At 37.2% G+C, this 24,874-nt stretch overlaps 1 protein-coding gene across 1 annotated transcript in view; it reads right to left on the reverse strand.

The window, feature by feature from the left end:
• The window catches only part of NVL (nuclear VCP like), a 44,436-nt gene that overhangs the window by 17,989 nt on the left and 1,573 nt on the right, over nucleotides 1-24,874 (reverse strand). Inside the window, exons 2-18 of the mRNA XM_072857014.1 lie at nucleotides 24,334-24,407; nucleotides 23,088-23,140; nucleotides 22,903-22,999; nucleotides 21,948-22,002; nucleotides 21,143-21,409; nucleotides 18,854-18,980; nucleotides 18,486-18,562; nucleotides 18,055-18,189; nucleotides 16,308-16,409; nucleotides 14,271-14,388; nucleotides 13,652-13,796; nucleotides 9,483-9,753; nucleotides 6,959-7,177; nucleotides 6,183-6,287; nucleotides 5,321-5,383; nucleotides 3,828-3,947; nucleotides 2,821-2,920 (exon numbers count right to left, since the gene is read on the reverse strand). Coding sequence (XP_072713115.1) covers nucleotides 2,821-2,920; nucleotides 3,828-3,947; nucleotides 5,321-5,383; nucleotides 6,183-6,287; nucleotides 6,959-7,177; nucleotides 9,483-9,753; nucleotides 13,652-13,796; nucleotides 14,271-14,388; nucleotides 16,308-16,409; nucleotides 18,055-18,189; nucleotides 18,486-18,562; nucleotides 18,854-18,980; nucleotides 21,143-21,409; nucleotides 21,948-22,002; nucleotides 22,903-22,999; nucleotides 23,088-23,140; nucleotides 24,334-24,407 — 2,128 coding nt within the window. The remainder of the gene's footprint in view (nucleotides 1-2,820; nucleotides 2,921-3,827; nucleotides 3,948-5,320; nucleotides 5,384-6,182; nucleotides 6,288-6,958; nucleotides 7,178-9,482; nucleotides 9,754-13,651; nucleotides 13,797-14,270; nucleotides 14,389-16,307; nucleotides 16,410-18,054; nucleotides 18,190-18,485; nucleotides 18,563-18,853; nucleotides 18,981-21,142; nucleotides 21,410-21,947; nucleotides 22,003-22,902; nucleotides 23,000-23,087; nucleotides 23,141-24,333; nucleotides 24,408-24,874) is intronic.

Consider the following 24,874-nt stretch of genomic DNA (forward strand, 5'->3'; position numbering starts at 1 on the left):
AAGTATCCAGACCATACTAGCAAAATTTAATTTGGTGAACACTGGATCTTCCTAAGCCCTATAAATGGTGAATAAACTACACAAGAGAAAAATCAGTTTCCCCAATTTAACCACAAGTTCAGTAAAAGTTGTTCTGATAAAAGCCGCATGAATTGGAAACTGTATTTCTTCACCCTGACAAATGCAGATATTGCAGCAAAAGTCTGTAGTCTAAACCTATCCAAAGTGTTACTCATACGCACACCTGATACCCTTCTGAAGCAAGAGATCCATCCTAGCCGAACTGCATAGATAATTGCCTCCTCTACCAAAAGTTGGATGTGCCAAGCTCTGCTGTTCAGAAAAAATTATTTTATTGTGTTGGCAAAACAACTCCTTTATCAAGATAGAACTCATTTCCATTTACTGAATTTGCAGATACATTTATACCCTTCAATTTGATTATTATATTTGTTATCCTTGCCTTGCATTTTCTTTACATTTGGCATTTTTACCTCAAATTCACTTTTCTCATCCATGTCACTGGCTAGTAATACCTCACTGAGTTCATGTCTTACAAATTTCCCAGCTTCCCTCAAATATTAGTTCAACCCTGATTACTCGGGAAAGTTTTGTAACTTTAACTATTCTGGTATAGTAAAACAGTACATCTACCACTACAGCTGAACAAGGCAACAGTGGCTTTTTAAAACTGGAAAAAAAAAAAAAAATCCCCAAACCATTACAGAGGTACTTTATACCAACATAATGGTAAAACTGCATCCAGTGTAAGGCTTATAAAGGGATGGATTAACAATTACACAGATGTCTATTTCATATATGCATGAAAATGAGACCCATAAGCAAATACTGAATCAGTGTAAATCTAAACCCAGCAAAGCTGGGAATTAGGACAAACCTGCCACACACAAGTATTTGTATCTTGAAATTAACGCCTGAGCAACATTTACTTTAAATTGGCCCTTGTAAAGCTACTAAACTACTTGCACTCAGTTGCCTCTACAAGAGGAGTCATTAGCTCAGAACAGTGCCACATACACACACTGGCTCTAGAAGTATTCGCCCCACGTATACCTGTGGTACACCTGAAGTGGCACTGCAGGAAGTCAAGCTGGATGTTTCCTCAACTTCAAAAGTGTTGGAATTCACACCCCAAGCTACCAGTCAGAGACAATGATGAGTTTATTGTCATCAGCAATTTGATATGAAGCCCTTGAGAAACACTAACAAATAAGGCTGCTCGATATAAATACTTGCGCTAGCATAACTAATTTAGCAAGAGATCTCTTTCCTAAGGCAACTTGATGACACTAGTATTAACACCCTTGGTACATCCAACTGTATCTATATATAGATGCACTACACTGTGTAACCTTATTCTTTTTTCTACATTGGATTAGATAGATCAGAATCATCAAGCTCATGCCATGAAAACTTACCACTTTAAATCAAAGAATTTCTGCAAGCAGATATAGATTAAAGCATCTACTGCTCATACTTCACCATGTAGAAGGCTTGACAGTCTTCTACATGGTGCAAAAAATTCCAGAGAGGAAAATTTTCCTCAAAATCTTTAAATTTTTTGACTATTGGAAAAAACCAAAAACTCCTCACAGTTGCCTATTTTAGGTGATTTCAGGACAAATTTTTCTTAATCTATAGGATCCAAGCAATCTGTCAAGTATTTTAACTTTCTCATCTTCCAATTTATATCCAAAGTAGCTATGCTACTATTTTTCCCTGTTAAGCCATTTCTCATCAGAATTCTACATCTTGTCCTTACTTAATACATGCAGGTATGAAACAACTAACTGTGTCTTGTTGTTACAAGTAATTTGCCAAATATGTGTTCTAGGTGCAAAGGTTCTTTCCAAAGCTGGTACCTACACCAGTATGGTTTTACCAAGATAGACTAGTAACCCTGTATTTAATTTCAGTTGCAATATTCAGAAAAATGCTCATAACCAAGGAATTGCAACATCTTCATGCATATGTTTCTTTCTATACTGACAACAAATTCCTTCACTTCTAACTCTCAGCATCTAGATAGAGTTCAAATTCAGGAAGAGACAAGTTTCTTGCTATATATAAAAACACAGGCCTTCTCCATAATAGAAAAAAAAAAAAAAAAAAGAGGCAGAAAGTTGGTTGTAAAACACATGATGTTTGTAAAGTAGATGTCGGTGTTTAGTTTATTAACTAAGAAGATGCTGCAGGAATTGCAAAAGCTACCAAAAATTGAAAAGCCAGCAAGGGAGCACAGACAGCTGTCAATATCAAAGCTTGACAGAACATGAGGGAACAGCAGAATAACTTCAGGCTGAGAGAACCAAGTTTGGAACATGAAGCCCAGGAAGCAAAAGATAAGCAAACGGAAAAATGATTTAACATGAGACAGATTCTTCAAGCCAAGAAAAAATTAAAAATAGCAGAAAACGATAAGGTTGCTTTAGATAGAAAAATCAATACAAGCAGCAAAAAAAAAAAAAAAAAAATTATGTTTTAGCTCTCTTTTGTTCTTTTATGTTGCAAGGAGATAATCCAAAGTCCAATTAAGTCAAAGGTCTTTCAAAGCATTTTACAGCAATGGTATCAGGTGCTAATTAAAGACACATTTTAAAGAGGTTGTTTCATCTCACACTATCACAAGAATGTGGAACAGATTAATTGATCAGAAAAGGGTTGGATTTGAGGAGACACTATAATTTTAAGTACAGAACAAGGTTAGTTATTAAATTCAAATATGTAAGAACACATAATTTCATTAGAAGAGAACCAAGGACATCTGATTTCTCTTGTTTATGATTTTGGGGCCCTTACCTGGCCTGTTTGTGGCAGCCATAATGAAAACTTGCTGACGATTCTCCAGACCATCCATCTCTGTGAGTAACTGGTTAACTACTCGGACACTGGCTCCTGACTTTAAAAGGAGAAATTTGTCAACAAAATTGAGGAAACAGTGGGAATGTGAATATTTCAAAGTAAAAGAAACAAAAGATCTACTAGCTCCCTGCCCTGAAATACTACTCAAAGTTTCTTTTTCACACTTTCCATGTAGCTGCATTCTGGATGTCTACTATCATATTCTTAGCATGTTTCCACCCCAAATTCATGCTACCTATACACCTGCCACACATTTTAACATGTGGCAAACCTTTTCTTTCCCATTAAAAATGAAGGAGTCACTTAAAGAAGTACATATAGATATTTATACTAATCATTCTCACGTCTACCTCAACAAGAACACCCAGAACTTCTCAATATTCAGGTTTTGCAGAGAGGAAAAGAAAAAAAAAAGTTTTCCAAATATTTAAACCTCTGAAACAACAGCTTCACCAGGTGAGCTACTCAGGGTTAAATGTTAACTCCATAGTAGTGACATCCTATAACCAAACTCAATAGCTTAATCTGAATTTCATTCTAGAGCTGGGGAGACAGAGAGAGAGAAAGCACAGGAGCTGGAGAACAAGAGTTCAATTATGCAGTAAAAATGCTTGATGATTTTGAAGAATGTTGGTCTAAGTGTTACTGTTTTATTTTAAACATACAAAAATATAAATCCACCTATGGATAATAGGTGGACATACTAATAAATAGGTGGACATACTAATATTAATAGCTAATAATATGGACATACTAAAAAAAGTATTAAGCTTTATAAAATTTGACCAACATATTTTTCCCCAAATATGAGAAAGCCTATCGGATTGTTTTTCTTGGGAGATACTGAACGTAGTACCCTTCCAGGTACTTCTGTTGCTAGCACAATGCCACAAAACCTGCAACTGAGCTAATTTATTTATGGAGATATTTTAAGATGGACTCACTTCACGGTCAGACCTCCGAGGGCACAAAGCATCAACTTCATCAAAAAATATAACACAAGGGGCTGAATTCCTGGCACGCTGGAATACCTGACGTACAGCACGTTCACTTTCACCAACATACTAAAACAAATGACAAATCACAGTGAAACAGTGTAAGACATGAAGATTTTGCTTGAAAAAAAAAAAATCATCACCGTTTTAAACGCTATTTGAGGTGCTTTGCAAGGAAGAAGTGCCACCTGCTAACCAGTTTACTTCTGATCACAGTCTGTTATCTCCATTTCCTTACTGATCAAGTTGTCACTAGCTCACTTTTGACAGTTTGCAGTACATTCAGAGTTTAATAGAATGCCGACTTTCTGGGGAATAAATCTAACTTGCCATCATTCTGCTGATGAGAATTAACAAAAACAATCTTCGTTAAGGACCCTGTTGTTCTTCAACTGTTCATAAACAAATGCAGTGAGCAATTTGAACACAAAGAACATCTGAAGTTCATATAGTAGTTGCCTGAAGACAGGGGGGTTGGAAGTAGGGAACTGAAAAGTAAGTCAGAATTTCACTTTGAATGGCAAACTGCAGGGGCAGGGGTTGCCAAGTTGTAAATGCAAACACTTAATTTTTTTCCAGACAAACATGTTTTGATACAATTTATGTCTTAACAGAGTCTCTGAATCACAGCCAGACATTTTCTCTTTACTCCACAAGGAAGTAGGGCTCCTCATTAACTTAGAATTGTATTTCCTGCCTGTATCAGTACTTGAAGTACACATAAAACAAATGTTTGGGAAAAGAATAATCACATCCAGTATTTTGGTTTTAGTTTCCACATTACTGATAAATAGGTAACTGCCATGGTCTTCCGAGATGTGGGCTGCAGCCATCTTGCTCAGTTCAACACATTCCCTTAACTCTAAAAGGGACCAAAGTTGTATTACAACACTTCCACATCCAGTGCTTCAAAAACTCAGACTACAGCACTTTTATCTGTTAACATTTAAAATCTTTAAAAAACACTTTGAAATCAACTAAAAAACCACATTGCTTTTCAAGGTTTCAAACTTCCATTAAGAAGCTAAAATGAGTGGCAAAACACATTTCCAAACTTGAAAGTTGAAAATTTTATTTTGCTTAGTGAAAGCTGCTGATTTTCAGTTACTGATCACCAATTGTTCTCACTGTAGATTTGAATTTTTGTTCTTTTTCCTCATCTACATAAAAGCAATGATGCATGTAGTCGGGCATCTAGAAATCCTACTTCAGTCAAGAAGGCTCCATCTGCCAGGTAATTTAAACCAAGATATATACTTAAAATACCCAGATAGCTTTTTCCTTTTCACATGAACAACTTCACTGCTAAAAAGTTTAAGCAGAGGTTAAATGAGGCAACTCCAGTTGCACCAGTATCAGTTGTGTAATTAGCAGAAATTTTGCTTGCCCCACACTTTGGACAAGATTCCATAAATAACAAAAGCACGATGATTAGTGCATACCATATTTAGCAGTTCAGGACCTTTCACAGATATGAAGTTCAGTCCAGACTCATTTGCCACGGCCTATCAAAAAGGGAAAGACAGATGTATATATAAACCACACATTTTTCATGTTTTATTTGGTTCTGTCCATGGAGCGATAAAAAACTTAAGGGAAGGAACATAGTTATCAACTGTTTGTAAAATATAGAAAACAGTACAAAGTATAATTACGTGCAATTAAGAGTGGGAGGGGGGCGGGGAATTTAGCAAGGTGTTCTCTCTCTTTAATGAGGCAGTGTTCCAGATTCACACCCCACACCCCTCTCCCATATTAGCTGAAGAGTTCTCAATAATTAGTGGGAGTTAAAGAGATGTTCAACTACATAAGAGCATTTGAAGACAAAGATGAGTGACAATCTGGAAACTCGCATGATTATCTGCATTTACACGGGGAGGCCATAAGAACTGAAATGCTTGAGGAGAAGGAAAACAAAAGTATTTTCAGTAAGGTAAATATAATAAATAAAAATACATAAATATAATAAAGTGTAGACTACTTCCAAATATATAATTTAGTTACAGTGATATATTCCACAGAAGTGGTTATCTAACAGTTTCTTCCCATCTTTGCTACTTTCTTCTTAACCAACTTCATGCCTTCAAGTTTTGCAGTAATTCCCTCTCAATTCAAGCAAAATTGTAACTTTATCACAAGAAAATCAAGTAACTTTAGCACAGAGGCCGAAATTTAATTTTCTGATGAGAAGTGGTGCAAAAGCCCAACTTCAAGCAGTATCACCAGGACTCAGTCATTCCTACAAAAACATGCACTTCAAGGAGATTCTCCAGTATTTTTGAACATGTTTAGAAAATGTATTACCTTAGCTAACAGTGTTTTGCCACACCCAGGAGGCCCTGCAAGCAGGACACCAGCTGGAGTAGTCAGGCCCAGAGCTTTAAACTGCTCTGGGTTTCGCACAGGTGCCTATAAGAGAAATTATCATAGTTATCTGTGACAAAAAGGTAACATGAAACTTTTCATTTCAGTTACAGTTGGATGAAAAAAATCATTCATAAGCAAGTTCTTTATTTTGATTCTTTAGAGGCTAAAAGAATAAACAGTCGATCAGCATCTTATTATCTTGCACTAATAAGTACCCCAAAGTGGGAGAAGTATCATTATTCAGAGGCAAAGATTTTATTTACCTAAGTTCTCATCTTAAGGTGTTAGTGTTAAGTATCCCTCTGACCGGCAGCCAGACTGCTAACCTTCCAGCTAAGTAGTCTTCAATTCTTTGTGTGGCAGCTGTGTAACTAAGGTTATTGGTACAAAACTTTAGAATTTCTAAAATTTCTAAAAGTTTTGTACCAAAGTTCATTAAGATTCGACAATAATGAACATACTGAAAACCAGAAGCATGAATACAGTAAGTGAAATGTTAAATACATGCACCAGACTTGTAACAAATTTGAAAGCAAGTTATAGAAGTCTGACTATTTTAAATGAAGATGTTGCAAAATTTCTAGTTTATTGCATGTTGGAACTCATGGGCAGCACATTATACCTTAAATAAGTATTAAAAACAAACAAGCATAGTTTTATTTCCTGCATAGGGGGAAGTGCAAAAAATCTTTGAAGGTATGGTTAAGACATACCAATATTGCCATAGTCAGCTCCTCCCGAACATCCTCCAGGGCTCCGATATCTGCCCATGTCACATCAGGAATTGTGACAAAGCCTTCTCTCTTGGCAGAGGGTTGCACTGATGACAGTGCAACAATAAAATCATTCATCTCAATGCACAGTTTCTGCAGCTGCTCCTCAGGCAAGGGGTCTTGCTTTTTCAGCAAATCCAGAAGTCTCTGCAATTCATCCTTAGGGTACATGGAAAGGGAGAGAAAAAGGTTATGCATGGGATTAGATTTTAAGAACCATTTTTTTAAGGGCTTTCTCAAAGCAATGCTTTCTTCAACTGTAGTATTAATTACTATACAACAAATTGTTATGTACAATACACATAGAATATGTAAAGTAACATTAAAAATTAACATTAAAAATGTTCCAGGAAAGCACTATGTATATTTAACTCAGTGCTTGTGACAGACTACAATCTTGATTTAGATACTACAGAAACAGAGCTAGCACATGTATTTTGTCTTCAAATTCTTCCTACTGCTTCTCCCACACCGATTAGGAGAAAGTTCTTTCCATGCTGAAATTTCCAAAATATGTATTAATTATATGTATTAATTCTGGTTTTAATAAGAACTTGTTCTCAAGATAAAGTGAACAACTCTGCCTAGCAGCACAATTTCAGTAACTTGCAGAATATTCAGTTACGTATAAACCTTTAAAACTCTTAACACACTAATACACTTTTATTTAACATAATCTGAATTCAAGTCATTAACTCATTTCCTCAGGCTGATTAGACCTGGTTTTATAACCAGGCCCTAATAAAGTTTGGGCAAACAGAATAGAGATACAGGGTAATGCTTTTTAACACTGTCCCATCTCGCAGACCACAGCGCCTCAGGCAGGTACATTCCAATTTCCCCAATCAATTCCTTATTGGGGAAACTATCTGAGAAAATACTTGATCGAAGAACTTTATACCTTCACAACATAAATACATCCCAGTTCTAATATGGAAAGGCAGTATCAAAGCAAACTGATACTACACCACAAGTAAAACTATACCAGGATTTTCATTATAAGATAGAGGGAGAAAAAAAATATTGTAAAAACTCTGTTAAGTTTCCACATTTTTCCTACAGCAGTAAACGGGAAAAGTATCACTTCCTATTTGTTGCAACTAAGCTCTACAACTGACCACAAAGAAACAGAAGTGTTTATAGTGCCTGATATTCCTTTTAAGCCCTCCCTCCTCTTCTTAACAGAACCATTAAGAGAAACTCTGAAATAGCTGAGACCACTGGGTTTGTTTACTTGAGTTGTGTGAATGATTTTTAAAGGTTTTGTGTGTTTATTTTTCCATTATAAACATAATATAACGGTTTTAATGACAATACCCTGTATTAGACTATGTCAACCTCCTGCCAGCTATCAAAATATGTCTCTGTTAGGATTAGACTTCCTCATTCTCAATAACCCCTTTGATCATGGCAATGTTGATAAAAGCTGCAACTACCTGCCCCTCCTCGCTTTCTTTTGGCTACATCAGGCCCCAGGAAACACTGGGAGGTATGCAGTATGATTATATTACTCTAATACAAAGGCTTACTACAGCTTTTTACATTGGTTTTTGTTAATTACAACAACAGTTTTCTTTGACAGCCCTTCTAAAACCAGAATCTGAGTACAATGTGGATTTGAAACCACTTTGTTTTACTTCTCCAGACAAATCTTTAGGAAGCCTACACATAATGAAGGCACATACACATTCCAATTTTTGAGAAGCTGGGCCAAGAATTTCTATATAAAGGTGTTCTGGCTCACTGACCACAGCATGTTACTTGGGCCACAGAATAATTCTGGCACTAGAAATGCTATTTTCTGCAACAGAGTTCCAGCTGTACTGCACATTAACAGGTACTCTCTCTGCAGCTCAAGTCACATTGCTAACCCAACTTTTCTACTGGATAGATACCTCTTCCTCAAACTTGCTATAGGTACTAGAGACCACGTGCAATTTACCCCAAGTAATCACATAGCTGGAGGGAAAATGTAGACTGCATAAATACTTCTAGACCTTGGCTAACTGTAACTATACCAGGTCAGGGAAGAGCCCCAGGCACCATAATAGATATTTCACAGCAAACAGCTTGGTAAAAACTCGGTGCAAGTCTGATATTCTTACAATTCTCTTACAGTCAATACACTTTTGAAGAGAGATGTAGCCACTATTTTAACCTCTGGTCAGCTAGAAAACAAAACAACACAACACAAACAACAACGAAAAACCCAAGGAAAAAAACACACCTTGTATAAAACATCAGCATGATTTTTAGAAGGTGTGGGTTTTGGGAGCCACTTATTCAGACCCATTACATGGGTCATTAGGAGTTAAGCTTCTGGCTTAGGAACTGGTATTTCTAAATCTAAATTTAATATTACGTTGGCCATAGATGTTTAAGGATTTATGAACAATGACTTTCGCAACTATAAAATGGCTCAATTCTTAAGATACGAGAGGCACACGCTTCAAGGAACAAATACCTTAGGAGGAAGTTCTAGTTGTTTGGTATCCTCTTCCACCAGGATGTCTGTTCCTATTCCCATGCTTTCTTCAGCTGTGTTTCCTCCAGTGTGCATGTGTTTCCTTTTCTGCTTCTCAGATTTTATCAGGACCCTGTTCACCGTGCACATAGCTGCCTCACGACAAAGTGCCATCAGATCAGCACCTACATAACCCGGAGTCAGTCGTGCTAAATGATGAAATTCAAAAGACTGCGGGAGCTTAAGTTTTCGACACAGAGTCTGAAGAATTCTAATCAAGTAGGGAGAAAAAGAACAACAAAATAAAGATGAAGCTGTGGCTTTTTTTATTTTCATATAAAACAGCCAGCATTGATTTAAGGTCTCTTTCAGTCCACATAAACTGAAGTAGTACAGTGGGAACAGTTTTCACTCAACTAGGAATTAACCAACACTGAAACCCACAAAACTATGCTGTGTATTTCTTTTCAGTTCTTAAAAGAAACCCAACAGCATCAACCAGGCAATGTCAGTAAGTGGGTAAAAGCTAGTTTTGGTGAATCTAAATATTATAGATTCCTTAAACCTTAGTTTAGGATTCAAAATTGACAGAGTAGATCTCAGAGTGTACCACAGAGACGCACACAAGTTATCCATTGAGATATTTAGCCTTGTATTCCCAACAACCTTAGCCTGCATTGTCTGTTCCATCTCACTTTTATTTATTTATTGAAGAACATCCACAACAAACTATTCTGCAAAAAGCAAAGGAAATCAGACTGTGTGAGGAGCTCTGTCCTTTAATCTTCAGTATCTTTCCCCTACCATTTTTGGTGGAATATAACTGCAGATATTTCCTGCGTCCCCAGTACAATTTCCAATAGGCAACACAAAGCTTGTGTACACCTCGTGTGTTTACCTCATCCTCATTCAAAAGCTAAAGTTACACCTACCTATGCAGTTCCATCACTAATACAAAACAGCTCTATGTAACTGACAGTGAAGTGCTACGCTTCACACTTTTTCTTTAATGGGATCAAGGCTGTATCTGTATCAAGGCTTTTTTAATCTGTATCAAGGCTGAAGCTTTAAAAACCTCCTTCAAGGTCCACCAAGACTTCCTGCTGTTCTTCTAGGCCAAGGACAAATGAAAGCTACATGAATAGTCAAAAGAAAAAGACAAAAGCCAATGTCACCACACAAGTACTAGTGCTGAAGAACTCTGAGCAGAGGGATCAAATCAACTTGTTTAAAACAGCAAAATATCACTTCAATGTGAAAACACTTTAAAAAGGCAGCACAAACCAAAGAAGTGAAGATCATTAACATACTTTCTAGTTCCAGTTAAAACTAGTTTAAATTATTTCCAGATCAAGTAACATAACTACAGAAAAGTTATGAAAAGAATGAGTTATTAAACTATTCAAAACTCTGAAATTATAAAGTTTCATCTGTTTGCCTCCCCCACTAACAAGTTCCATAATCTCTCATTTAAATCTTTAACAATGATATGAGCTATGTTCTCAAGAATTTTTCAACCTGACAACAGCTGTAGCTAATCAAGTGACTCAAAGTGTAAAAAGTTCGGAACTGTAAATGGCTCATTCCGAATTTGTGTCCTACATATATTATTTTCCTTCATGTGCTTCACACATGCACAAGAAAACACTGCAAGTAAAGCAAGATCTCCAGGTACACCTTCTCATCCTACTCCACCCCCGTAAGGCTGTACAACCACACCTAAGCACTTCAAATCATGCCTTCAGCAAGACTGATAAATGTGGTAAATCAGCACACTATAAGGAATTCTGTTTCTATATGACGCTTTTATTAAAAAAAAAAAGGGAACAGAAGCCCCCAACAAAAACCACCCCAAACCCAACCCAACCCAAAAAAGCGGGCGGGTGGGGGAGGGGAGGAAGGGGATAATTTAAAAAAGAAAATAAAATCAGCAGTTCCTGTAAGCCTACACCTCCAGGAACACAAATACAAATACAAACAACTGTACGAAACAATAATATGAACCAATGTGACTACACTCTAACTTGTGAACAATCTCTACACACTATGATGGCTTTCCCTTTCACAACTCTTATCCTTTGAAACAGTGCTATTTCTGGGAATAGCATATTTTTAACACGAAGCTAAGAAATATCAGAACTGGAACTCTCATCAGTCAACTCTTTACTGAATCACAGAATCGTATAGGTTGGAAAAGACCTTTAAGATCATCGAGTCCAACCGTAAGCCTAACACTACCAAGACCACCACTACACCATGTCCCTAAGCACCTCATCCAAACGTCTTTTAAATACCTCCAGGGATGGTGACTCCACCACTTCCCTGGGCAGCCTGTTCCAATGCTTGACAACCCTTTCAGTGAAGTAAAATTTCCTAATATCCAGTCTAAACCTCCCCTGGCACAACTTGAGGCCATTTCCTCTTTCCTATCACTTGTTACCTGGGAGAAGAGACCAACACCCACCTTGCTACAACCTCCTTCCAGGTAGTTGTAGAGAGCGATAAGGTCTCCCCTCAGCCTCCTTTTCTCCAGGCTAAACAACCCCAGTTCCCTCAGCCGCTTCTCACAAGCCCTGTGCTCTAGACCCTTCACCAGCTTCGTTGCCCTTCTCTGGACACGCTCCAGCACCTCAATGTCTCTCTTGTAGTGAGGGGCCCCAAACTGAACACAGGATTCGAGGTGCGGCCTCACCAGTGCTGAGTACAGGGGGACAATCACTTCCCTACTCCTGCTGGCCACACCATTTCTGATACAAGCCAGGATGCTATTGGCCTTCTTGGCCACCTGGGCACACTGCCGGCTCATATTCAGGCAGCTATCGACCAACACCCCCAGGTCCTTCTCTGCTGGGCAGCTTTCCAGCCACTCTTCCCCCAGGCCTGTAGCATTGCATGGGGCTGCTGTGGCCCAAGTGCAGGACCTGGCACTTAGCCTTGCTGAACCTCATACAATTGACCTCAGCCCATCGATCCAGCCTGTCCAGGTCCCTCTGCAGAGCCTTCCTCCCCTCAAGCAGATCAACGCTCCCACACAACTTGGTGTCATCTGCAAACTTACTGAGGGTGCACTCGATCCCTTCATCCAGATCATTGATAAAGATATTAAACAGAACTGGCCCCAACACAGAGCCCTGGGGAACACTGCTTGTGACTGGCCACCAACTGGAGTAAACTCCATTCACCACCACTCTTGTGTTCTACCTCTTAGTTCCACACTTAGTTCTACCTCTAACCACTTGCATGTGTTCCTACAACCAAGAGGAACATAATTGCTACAGGGCTGTAGGTCTGGAGAAAGAAGAAGAAAAAAAATAAAATAAAAATTGGAGGCACGGTCAGAGAGGGGGTGGGGGGAAGGGTGGAATAGTGGCCAGGAGCGCTGACAACACAAAGTGAGCAAGGCGGCAAGCAGAACAGTTTGCTTTTTCAACCTAGAAGTAAGATTAGTTGAGCTAGAAGGAACTTATCCTTTAACCTTTCTTTCCTTCCCGTAAAAAGATAAGCCACAGCTGTTTTCACACTTCCCTGCCTGTGTTTTCTACTGTTGTGGAAATGAGTAGCAGTTCCTTTTTAATAAAAAAAGTTTGGTGGTTTTTGGGTTTTGGTTTTTTTTTTAATCTAGTCTAATGGTCACGGATCTTTGGAGTAAAAACAGCCAGTTACACAAAACAGGATGACTGCAGCTCAGCTTAATGTCTGGACTAGTGTATTTCCACAAGGAATGGAACAGAAGAATGTAGGCCTGTTGCTTAAGGTATGTGCTTGAGAGGACTAACAAACAGGCTATACTTAATTTATGTTCCTAATTTAATAGTTACATAGGGAGCACCAAAGACAGAATGTTAACTTCCTGAACAACAGAAAAGATATATTTAATTCCATCATCTATACTGTTAAGGCACTTGAAAACCCATTAACATAATGCTAAAAGCAGATTTGCACACAAGAAAGGAAACCACCCCAAATGTAGACACAGCTACCAACACAAAGAGTAGATGCACACTTAATGTCTTCTGCACTTTTCAGTGTGCGCTGATCCATAGGTGTGTACAGGCACAAATAGGACTAAACACAATAAAGTACCATTTCCTTAATTTGTATGTTTACTTACACATTATTTCCTTATTTATTAATTAATCAAAAAGAAGCTTAAACTTTGTAACACATACTTTTCTCTTGCCGCTTCATCTGGGATCCCTAAACAAATTTCTCGATCAAATCGCCCAGCTCGCCTCAGTGCAGGGTCCAGTGAGTCAGGTCTGTTAGTTGCTCCGATAACAAGGACCTGGGTAGTGACAGCCACGTTATTCAAGTCTAAAGGAAGGAAGGAAGGAAGTTAGTACTCATACTCACCATCTCAACTTTGTACTGATATCTATGTGACTGTTTCCGCAGCACACAATAATACTCAAAACAGCAGACAGAAACTAACCAGCAGTCATACTAAACCACTGTTCATCCTTATTTCTACTACCTAGAATTTGCATTTTGCACAATCAACCAAAATTAAGCATTTCAAATTATATTTGACACATTGTCCCCACATTATGTCTGTTTATACAACAGACAGGCCTATATAATGCTGTACAGACCACTGTGAAAATAGTGTAGTAACATCCTTTCAAATTTATTAGAATCTTCCCACCCCCCCAGGTAAACTGCGCCAAAACCCAAAAAATTACCACCACTATCTCCACTAAAGTAACCACAACTCACTACTGAATGGAAGCAGACAGTGAGCCTGATAATTAGAAAGTTTAGCTTAGTACAGATGTTCCTGAAACTGACCATCCATACAAGTTAGGAACTGAGCAACAATTCTCCGCTCCATGTCCTTTGACGCAACTTCTCTTTTTGGGGTGATTGCATCAATCTCGTCAATGAAAAGGACACATGGTGCACTGGACTAGGAACAAGAAATACTAATAGTTACAAAATTACACTGACATACTGTATTACAAGATAGAAATAATTTTTTCAGATTTTCTGGTCTATAATTATTACTCTAAGTCTGCTGCACAATCGACCTGTCCCAGAACAATTCTGTTGTTCTTATTGACTATCTGGAGAGCCACCAAATTATGAACCCGTTCTGAGCTGAGCCTATGAAATAGTTAACGCATGAGATTCAAAATGTCTCTATATATTGTTTAAAATTTAAATGTACCTCTATGTTGCTTCATGTTTTCCATAAATATTCCATTGCGACTGCTTACTTGCTTAAGTCCAAAAAAGAAAATCAGACAAGAAAAGTCTGATTTTGGTTTTTGTTTGTCTTGTTAGTGACATTAGAGCTGTGGAATTTCAAGAGCTAGTATTACTGACACATATAATGAAACAAAGGGAGCAGGAGGCAGTCATGAAAAATGAACTGCCAACTTTAAGATTAGTACAGAGCCTGACCATGCTCAAAGAGTAAAAATGAGCAATAAGCAAATCCTACAAGTGTTCTAAAATTCCACGTACTTCATGTTCATAAAAAGCCAACACTAATATAGAGTAATAACTATTTTAACTAATAGAAAATAATAGTGTTTAACTGACATAAGATTATTAATATTCTCAAAAAGCACTAGTAGTGCAAAGGAATACTCAAGGAAAACACTAGAATTATCTTCAAAAAAATACTAGAATCATATAAAAAAAGTATTTTAAACCCCATGCATTCTGTGTTATCAGGTAGCAACTGCGCCATCTAGTTGCCATTCACTTTTCCGCTGACAGAAGGGAAAAAAATGTAACTAAGCTATAAAGATTCCACAGTACATGCATAATGTATAGTGGAACTATGTCTTTTTCCCCTGAACAAAAATTGGTACAAAAACTGAGTGGAAAAGCTACTTAAGTGAATGTGAGGGACTACAAGAAAGGCAACAGATTTTATTTTTAAACATATTTTATGCAATAAATTTAATTTCTTCAAAAATAACTTTTATAGCAACCCGCCCTCAATCACTATATGTACAATAGATATGTAATTTCTAAAAACTCTGTGTGATCACTTAATTTTATTCTAAACAACATCTTAACAAGACTTTCTAAAAATTAAAATGTAGTATGAACTGGAAACATAATCTAGCAGCTTCACAATCAATCTTTTTGCCCTGTTTAGTACTCTTTTTTACAGGAACATATTCTAAACACCTATATACAGTTGTGGGGGAGAGTGGAAAAATGGAGTAAAGTTGGAAAACCAGAATATTCTCAGAGGTCAGGAACAGAAAACTGTCCTCATGAAATAAAACATTAGCCACATACTAAAAAAAGAAAAATAAGCATTTGTTTAAATTAAAATTATCTCAACCTGCCCGGTTCTCTTTGCTTCTTACTAAGTCTGGAAGTCACACCAAAGCAGGACTTCAACTGTAACTTGACTCCTGCTCTTATGATATTTGTCCCAAATTTCTTACTTTATCTTAAGTCTTAAAGTCTTAAGTCTCTCACATTTGCTCAAATTCCATGCCATACAAAAACAGCAAAAAAACCTTGTAACTAAAAAGCACAGTGAACTGCTCTTACATATTTTTTATTTTTATATATCAAGCCAAGCAGCTCCAAATAGGTAAATAATTTATGTTGCTCTCTACATTGATATGATGAACTAACTTTTGTCAAGATTTCAGAATAGTAATCTTCGTGCTCTGTAACAGCATGACAGTACAATGGAATTCTGGTCACAGAAGGGGAGACACTATGAATTGTGTGCAGCAGTATAAAGATTCACTCACTAATATTCACTCAAATTCAAACCACAGCAACAAAGTATGAAGCTTTACAAAGAAAAGGACAAACAATTCACAGTGTTATTTCCAATGGGTGTCTCACCACAGCCTGCTCAAACAATTCCCTCAGTTTCTGCTCAGATTCCCCTGACACTCCAGACACCATCTCTGTTGCTGCCACTTTCAGCATCGGGAGCTCAAGTTCCTGAAAGAGACAAAGAACATTGGATGATATACTCAGAGGATGGAAATGCTGGCTATCCTAGAGGACAAATATTTTCCAATACAGCATCTTTTACACCCAAAGATTATGTAATCAAGACTAAATCTTAAAGACCTTTTTTAAAAGACGAGTAGCATCCTCCAATTTAAAACAGATCTGAGCCATTTGGCCAAGTGAACAGAAATGGATGCAAAACCAGTTTTCCCTAATTCAGTTAGAGAATGACTGCACTGTCAAATAGCTTTGCACATTGGTCCCCAATCCTTCACAAGGCATACATTTCGGTTCATGCTTGGGCTCCCTTCTTGGGAAAATTGTCCATTTCCATCTGTAACAAAGCATTGCTTAGCAGTGTGGCAGAGATCCCCACCAGGTTTGGTTCCCTTAGTCTTGCTCCAGAAATATTTGAGCAGGACCATACAAAAAGATACTTGTAAAGCTCACACTCAATGTTTTCTACTATTAAAAATAAATAAATAAAATGGTAACTTTCATAGACTGTAACACAGTAGTGTTACAGGTAGTTGCAGCCTATTTCAAGCTCTTTGAACAACATATTAAAAAAAAATCCTAATTCATACAAATCAAGACCACCAGAGACACTGCCTGGGGTTTGGAGCAGATAATTTGCCTTAAATAGCACTATAGAAAATCTCTTATTTAAGAAAAATTATTTAAGTAGTCATCATTAAATTCATCTCATCTCTGAAATTTTTTCACTTGTGTCATGTTTCTTTCCCCAGATTTAGTACCCTTCCAGGATACAAATACCCACTGAAATATTAAATATCACAGATTCATTCAATGGGTACCTTTTTACAGTAAGGCATTAAAAAGAAAAAAAACAAATCCTTTTAATTAAAACATTTGAAACATAATGTCAGAAGGGTCTAACCAACATTTAAGGAATAAACATCAGTATTTTCTTTCAAAGATAAAATCTGCACTACAAAAGTTCATCATTTACATGTATCTAAATTTAAGGTTATAATCTGTGACATTTAAGGAACAACTGTATTAAAGGAAAAGAAATGTCCATGGTTATCACTGAATACCCCTAAAGAGCCCCTAGATTTATATCCAAAACAGGCACATAGCAGCACAGCAGCCTCACCACACACCAAACTATTAACACCAATAATGTCACATGCTCCGACATCATTAGTTTGACACAGGCAAGGCAACATCCAGTTCTGGAATTCAGAAATCACTGTTTAACAGATGCCACCCAATAGAATGAATGTAATGCCTCATAAAAGATGGTAAGGCTGAGTCCAGAGTTAAAACAAAACACTATGGCAAATTTAACTAGAAGTATCTTCCATTTATAGCCTTCTCAATACCGATGCCTATATTGCTGTCCTGGGAATGCCTCAAAACAATTAAGTCAAACATAAAACCCTGTCACTATGTCCGCTCTTCATATATGCGGTTCTATCAAGCACAGATTCAGATGGAATTTAAACAAAGGAAGTGAAGATGAGTATATTTTAGACTAAGATAGGAAGGAGAGAAAAGAGATAAAAAAGAGGAAAAGATCTAGTCTATCATGGAGGAGGATTATTTTTTTTTCCTCTCTAAATATAATTCAGAAAAAGAAGAAACTGTAAATTTAAAGCTATCTCACCCCAGCAATTGCTTGTGCAAGTAGTGTCTTTCCACATCCTGGTGGTCCATGTAAAAGAAAACCACGAGGTGGAACCACACCTAAGTGGTTATAGACTTCGGGATGACGGACATGAATGAGCATCTTGCATATTTCCTGTTAAGAACAAGAGAGACCTCCATTTAAATTGCAGAAATTAGTATTATAGATCGCTGACATTATAGACAGGCCAAAATAAAGCAAGTTCTGTTTATTAATGTAATTTCAGTGACTGCTTTCAGAAAGATTAAAGAAAGGAAAAAAAAAAAACAACACAAAACTTTGTTGCTGTTGGTATAAGCAGCTATTCCCAGTGCCATGCAGACAAATTCTGCCAGATTTCTTCTTTGTCATTTTTCATGCAACATTTTATTCAGTGCATTCTGTATCCCACAAATAAAATTTTAACTAACCTTTAAAGTCTCATCATTGCCTCCTACATCCTCAAACTTCACCGAAGGGTGGTAAAGCTCTGGTCCCTTACTTCTAACTGTTAAGGAGGAAAAGTCACGCAAATTTAGACATGGCATAATAGTAGTTGCTAACACCAAACAAGAAAGTACTCAGTCTAAACAATTAGCTAAGTGCATGGAGTTGTATTATTTTTTGGTAGTAGACACAGGACTGGAATATTTTTTTTAGTACAACATTAAGGCTAAATTTCTTAACAAAACACTCAAGGTCACTTCTCTGCACCTCAGAAAACACTTCTCTGGTAACGGATTCCACAGTCAAATACCATCTCTTTGTTTGGAGCAGCACACCAAAAATAACTTCTCACCTTTCCCTTTAAGTAAGATGGAATCAATTTCTCCATCTACATCTGGAAACTCTTCTTTTTTTCTTTTTGCCCTCTTCTCCTTTGTCTTCTTTCTTTCACTCTCCAAGACAGAAAATTCTGTTGATTTCTAGAGCATAAAAACAGAATTATATATACAAAACCTTCCAAGTCAGTGAATTTCTGCAAATACTTAAAAGAACAAAATGTGTAAGTGTCTATGATCACAGAATCACAGAATCGTATAGGTTGGAAAAGACCTTTAAGATCATCGAGTCCAACCGTAAACCTAACACTACCAAGACCACCACTATACCATGTCCCTAAGCACCTCATCCAAACGCCTTTTAAATACCTCCAGGGATAGTGACTCCACCACTTCCCTGGGCAGCCTGTTCCAATGCTTGACAACCCTTTCAGTGAAGTAAAATTTCCTAATATCCAGTCTAAACCTCCCCTGGCACAACTTGAGGCCATTTCCTCTTGTCCTATGGCTTGTTACCTGGGAGAAGAGACCGACCCCCACCTCTCTACAACCTCCTTTCAGGTAGTTGTAGAGAGCGATAAGGTCTCCCCTCAGCCTCCTTTTCTCCAGGCTAAACAACCCCAGTTCCCTCAGCCGCTCCTCATCAGACTTCTGCTCTAGACCCTTCACCAGCTTCGTTGCTCTTCTCTGGACATGCTCCAGCACCTCAATGTCTCTCTTGTAGTGAGGGGCCCCAAACTGAACACAGTATTCAAGGTGCGGCCTCACTAGTGCCCCACTTCACTTACACACATTATATGAATAAAGACAAGCAAGGCAGGAATTTAACCCCTTCTTTTTGTAGAAAAACTTTTTTTTACTTAGGATTTGCCTTTTTTTTTTTTTTTTAAAGGGTTAATTATGCCAGTCACTTTTTTCCTAAAAGTACATACTTATAAGCAAAAAAACCCCAAACAAACCCCCATAAAAACCCCAAAACCACTAACCAAAATCAGACATCAGTTATTTGCATATCATAGAGCAATCCACTTGGGGGATGAATAAAACTGTATCAATGTATTTACTCCAATGGAAACAATTTTTATTACTAGTAAGTCATGAGTGGCTGTAAGAAAATATTATTCAGTGCTGACACAAGTTAACTGCATGTAAGAAAAGGACTAATACAGGAGAAAAGAAATAAAACGAGGTTCAATGATGTAAGTTGTTTTTTTTACCTTTTTTTGGAGGGGATTTTTTGTGGGTTTTTTTGCTGGTTTTTGGGTTTGGGGTTTTTTTTTTTTTTTTTAGAATACGGTATTGCAAACATTTTACAATTTGAAGATCTCCCTTTTATTCAATTTCTCTATATAAGAGGGTGCAGTACTACCAGGATAAAGGGATAATTTGTCAAATCTGCCTATTCAGTAAGCATTTTGTGTCATTAGGAAGGTAGATGTAAATGTAGTTCTTCCTTCACATAAAAAGAGCATCCTGCCAAAATGTCTGGTCAGCCAATGTCTGGTCAACACCATAAATGTTATCTCCCATACATAAATGGAAAGCTTTAAATAGCTAAACAAAGTTGTTTTTTTCTAAATAAGAAAAAAAAAATTGGGGGGAGGAGGGGATCACAAAATGGGCAATACCTCTGGATGCAGAATAGGATCTGTTTTTAACTGCTTTATAAATCAATGCAATTTCCTTTCAACTTCCCCAACTCTTGTCCATCCAAAAAACCTCAGCTTTCCCCAGGCTCACTAAGACTTAACCACGGGCTAAGGGAAACCACATGCTATGGCTCTCGGGCTATGGAGACCACAGCAAGCCACACGCTTCCTGACTAGTTAGGCTGGTCACTGGCAAATGGAATAAATACCAGCTAAGTTCCACTTCTCTTTCTCTTAGTATGGGCACTAATCTGCGTCTCCCTAATACTGAGCACTACATTTTCCTCAAAAAATGTGGAGGAAATTGATAATTTTGTGACTTTTTACCTCCCATACAAAAATGCTTGAAATGGGCCAGAAGGTTCAAAAATCACTTCTGACACAGCAGAAAAATGGGCTAAGCCCTTTCTTCTTCAGAAATCAAGCCAAAATCAAGTACTCCACTGGGCTTAAGCCAATCTTTCCCTTCTATTTAACATGTTCACTATCTTTAAACACAGCATGTGTTTTTGTAATAAAAAGAATATATTTTAAAAATCCAGAAAGACAGACAGTCCCTTTGGTTTTAGTATCACCCTTCAAAAGCCTGTCAAATCACACAGGAAATTATATTCATACTTGATACTTAAATCACATTGAGTTTGTAAAACACAATACCTCGAAAATCAGTTTCTTCTCATCTCCTTCTCCATCCTCAGAAAGGTCAATGAAAAAGTCTTTTCCACATGGCGTTTTATCAATGAACCAGCCCCCTTCCGAGATGCGTGTTTCAACTCTTGTTCCTGGTGAGATGGTGCTTGTTCGAGGTGCTGTTTGAACAGGACAGGAGGTTTCCATTGGTTCATTTTTTGGAGTGGTTGGAACAGAATCAGGATTTCCTTTCTTGTATAAGCTCAGCAGGGAACTGTTCATGTGATTTGTAGACTGCAGATTAATGTATTTTAAAAGAAAATATACAGGTTATAACTTGGATTATTTATATTAAGAGGCCAATGAAAACTATTTCATAAACATCATTTAGCATTATCCCTGCCCGAGAAAGTAGTTATGCATCTTCCAACCCACTCCCCTGCAAATCAAACAACTGCATATAAAACTGTATCTGCTGGTTGAAGAGGCAGCAGCCTTTGCAATTTACCCTGAAATGACCCATGTTAATTGACAGTCACGTCTTTTAGTAATAGTCAGATATGTCAGTTCCTCCACTCATTTCATTAATTTGATAGCCAAGTCTTTCAGGCCCCCTGTGTGCTTTCCTCAAAAGTTATTCCCCACCACAGGTTCTTCCTTTTTCTTCAGAAAATAGCCTCCTTTTAGCTATATAGATTCTCAGTTGGAATTGCCAACTCTGGCTATACCTCATCTTCACCTCTACTTTTAAACTCTCCAAGTGCACTGCAATTTCACAACACAGAATCATGTGTTATGCAAATATAAACAATCATAATAAAATACAACTTACTAGATCTTCTGGATAATCATCACAATCAGAGGCATCTGTGGCACTTCCTGCAGTCCTTTACATGGAAGGAAGACAAAAACTATTAATGTATCAGAGTAGAACTGCAAGTGAGACACCCACAAAACAAAACAAATGCAATTTCCACAACATGATTCCCCACAGCCATGATATGTAGCCTAAGACTGGAGAAAAATTCCTGACTTGCTTGCTCTAAATTTACTACTATAAAGAGTTAAAAAAATGCATCCTTTCCAAATCTGTGATGAGTTGGATCAATTTGGCAACCTGGCTGAAAGACAGTCCTAAAAAAAAAGTGATGTAGGATCAATCTGATTGAGTTCACCAAGAGATCACACAATCACCAATGCTGGCACAAGGGAAGTAATAGCAAATCACTGCTGAACTAGACTAGTCCTTCTGATAACAATGTCCTAATTTCCCATGAGACCCTTAATATCTATCACGGGCTAGAGAAACCAGAATGGTCCGTGAGACTATGCACAGGGTTAGGAGTAAGGAAATCTTAATTCCAATCTCATACCCAATAGTGATTTATTCTGAATAGCCTGTCTTGTAGTTTTGTCTCTCAGATTTAGCTAGTATCTCTCGCACCCAAGAAAGATTAAGAACAAAACAAAGGAACTGAATCACATGAGAACTGGGGCCTTATGTGGAAAATTATGAAGGAAGCCCCAAGGATATCCACTAATTCAGGGCTATATGTTCCCCATAACAGAGAAATCATGATTGGCTCTAGTATCTGCTTGTCTTCAGCGAAAAAAGTGGTTCCATTAACTACAGGTAACTTCTGACGAAGACAAGCCTATGGGAAATCAAGGATCTATCTGTAACCTTGAAACTAGCAAAATTTAACAATATGAAGACAGAAAGCTTTAAAGAAATTATAATACTAATGGCATTATTAAAGTAATCTAATGGTAAAAATTCTTCTTACTCATTTTCCTCTTGTTGTCTTGCTCTTTTTGCCACATGTTCAGCTTCTAAAACTGCTAAATCTTCACGTTCTTTTTCATTACTGATTATTCCAAACACTGAAAGAAAAAGTTCAAACATGTTACGAAAACGGACAAAGTGTAATCAAGGAATTTGGTGTCTTGGACTTAATATTAACAGAATTACCTTTTTCAACTTGTATTCTAAAAGCATTTCTTTTTCTTCGTCCATATTCTGCACTGAAAAAAAACAAAATAAACAGGTTACACCAACTGCTTTTTCCCCTCAACATATTGTCATTCTCAGTGGAAAAATACATTGTAAGTTGATACCCATGCTTCTACACAAGTTCTTATTAAAAACCAACTATGTGAAAACATGATTGTTTTTTCTCAAGCCTGGAATAGCTCAATCACTGGGATGAAACAAAACCACTAAACTACTCTGGTCTCTAAAGGGGTGTTTAGTAAAAATTATCAAGGTCCTCTTTAACTGTAGATATAGAGAAGCAGCAATGTACAAATGAGCACACTGGATTCTATATCACAACACTACCCATTTTTTAAATTTTAATTCAAACAAGAACATATGGACACAGGACTACAGTCTAGAAAGGACAGTCCAGCGAGGAATAATTGTGCTAATTAATAATGTCCACTATGAGAAAACCTGATTCAATGAGCAACCTTAAATGCAAACAAAAATCATCAACCTTTTACGTTCACTTACTGAGGGTATATTTTATTTATTTGCTTTTATACAATAGCTGACAGAGGAAAAACAAAACAAAAACCCAAGATCTGTAAGCATCCTAAGGGTTTTGGCTCCCTTTCTCTAACAAGGCACAAATAAACAGAACATGCAAACACAAATTAATATACTTCTTCACCTTCATTAACCCCCACACCTACCAATGATCTGCTGAAACACAACCTTGCTCCCCACACAGAAAAGCGTAACAGCCTAAAAATAATTAGGCAAGACTGTCCTGCTGAGCAACTGAGCAAGATTTAGTGTCTTACCAAATCCTGTGTCTCTCCCATCTGCCTGCACTGAAGTATTCTCAGGGCAGTATTCTCAGTAAAATATTTTCCCTCATATTTTAAGCTCACTGGGGTAAGGAGCAACATGCTGTAATGCATCTGTAGCTGTTTAATTTAAAAAAAAAAAAAAAAAAGCAACCCACAAAAACCAAACCGCAACTAGATCTTGCAATGCCAATGCATTAATAAAATATGAGTTACTAGATATATCACCAGAGGAAAACACTGGAGTGGAAATGATCTTATTGTTTCAATCAACCTCAACAACTGGTAATGAAGTTAACATAAAGAAAATTAAAATTTTCATTAAATACACACAAATGCAAAATAACAAGATAATACATTCCATAGTTTGAATGTAGAATATAAGAATACAAAACTTTGCTCACCTGTAGGTTTTCTGCAAATCAGATGCTAGAATTCCAATGTCAACATACTGGCCACATTTACTACTTGCAAGATACTGAAATGAAGAATTTTAAGCAGCGAATAAAATCTTTGTCAATCAGTTCACCAGAACAGCTAGATCAAATATGCCTATTTCAAACTCTACTCTTCTTAGAAGTCTAAATGAAAATCAGAAACAGCTTTGAACTGCCTTGGAACACACTAGACAGTATTTCCCAATGAAAGGGGAAATGCTTATTAAGACACAGATAACTAGCTAGCTACGTTTTCCAGGAAAAAGCAGCATACTGTATTTTGGTGCTTCAGTGACTTCTGCTGGTGCAACTCCATTGTTTTTCTTTATTAAAAAAGATCACTCTGTAACCCAAACACCATCCTATTGTCGATCCTTCTAAAGTTCTTGGTTTCTCTCAGTTAACTTCCTTTTGTTTTAGACCTCCTACCTTAAAAATGAAACGATCTACATCAATTAGTATGGATACTGTCATAATAAGAACTTTAATCTTTGCAAGATGTTTCAAA

The sequence above is a fragment of the Ciconia boyciana genome, chromosome 3 (assembly GCF_034638445.1).
Source record: "Ciconia boyciana chromosome 3, ASM3463844v1, whole genome shotgun sequence".
Classification (NCBI taxonomy): domain Eukaryota; kingdom Metazoa; phylum Chordata; class Aves; order Ciconiiformes; family Ciconiidae; genus Ciconia; species Ciconia boyciana.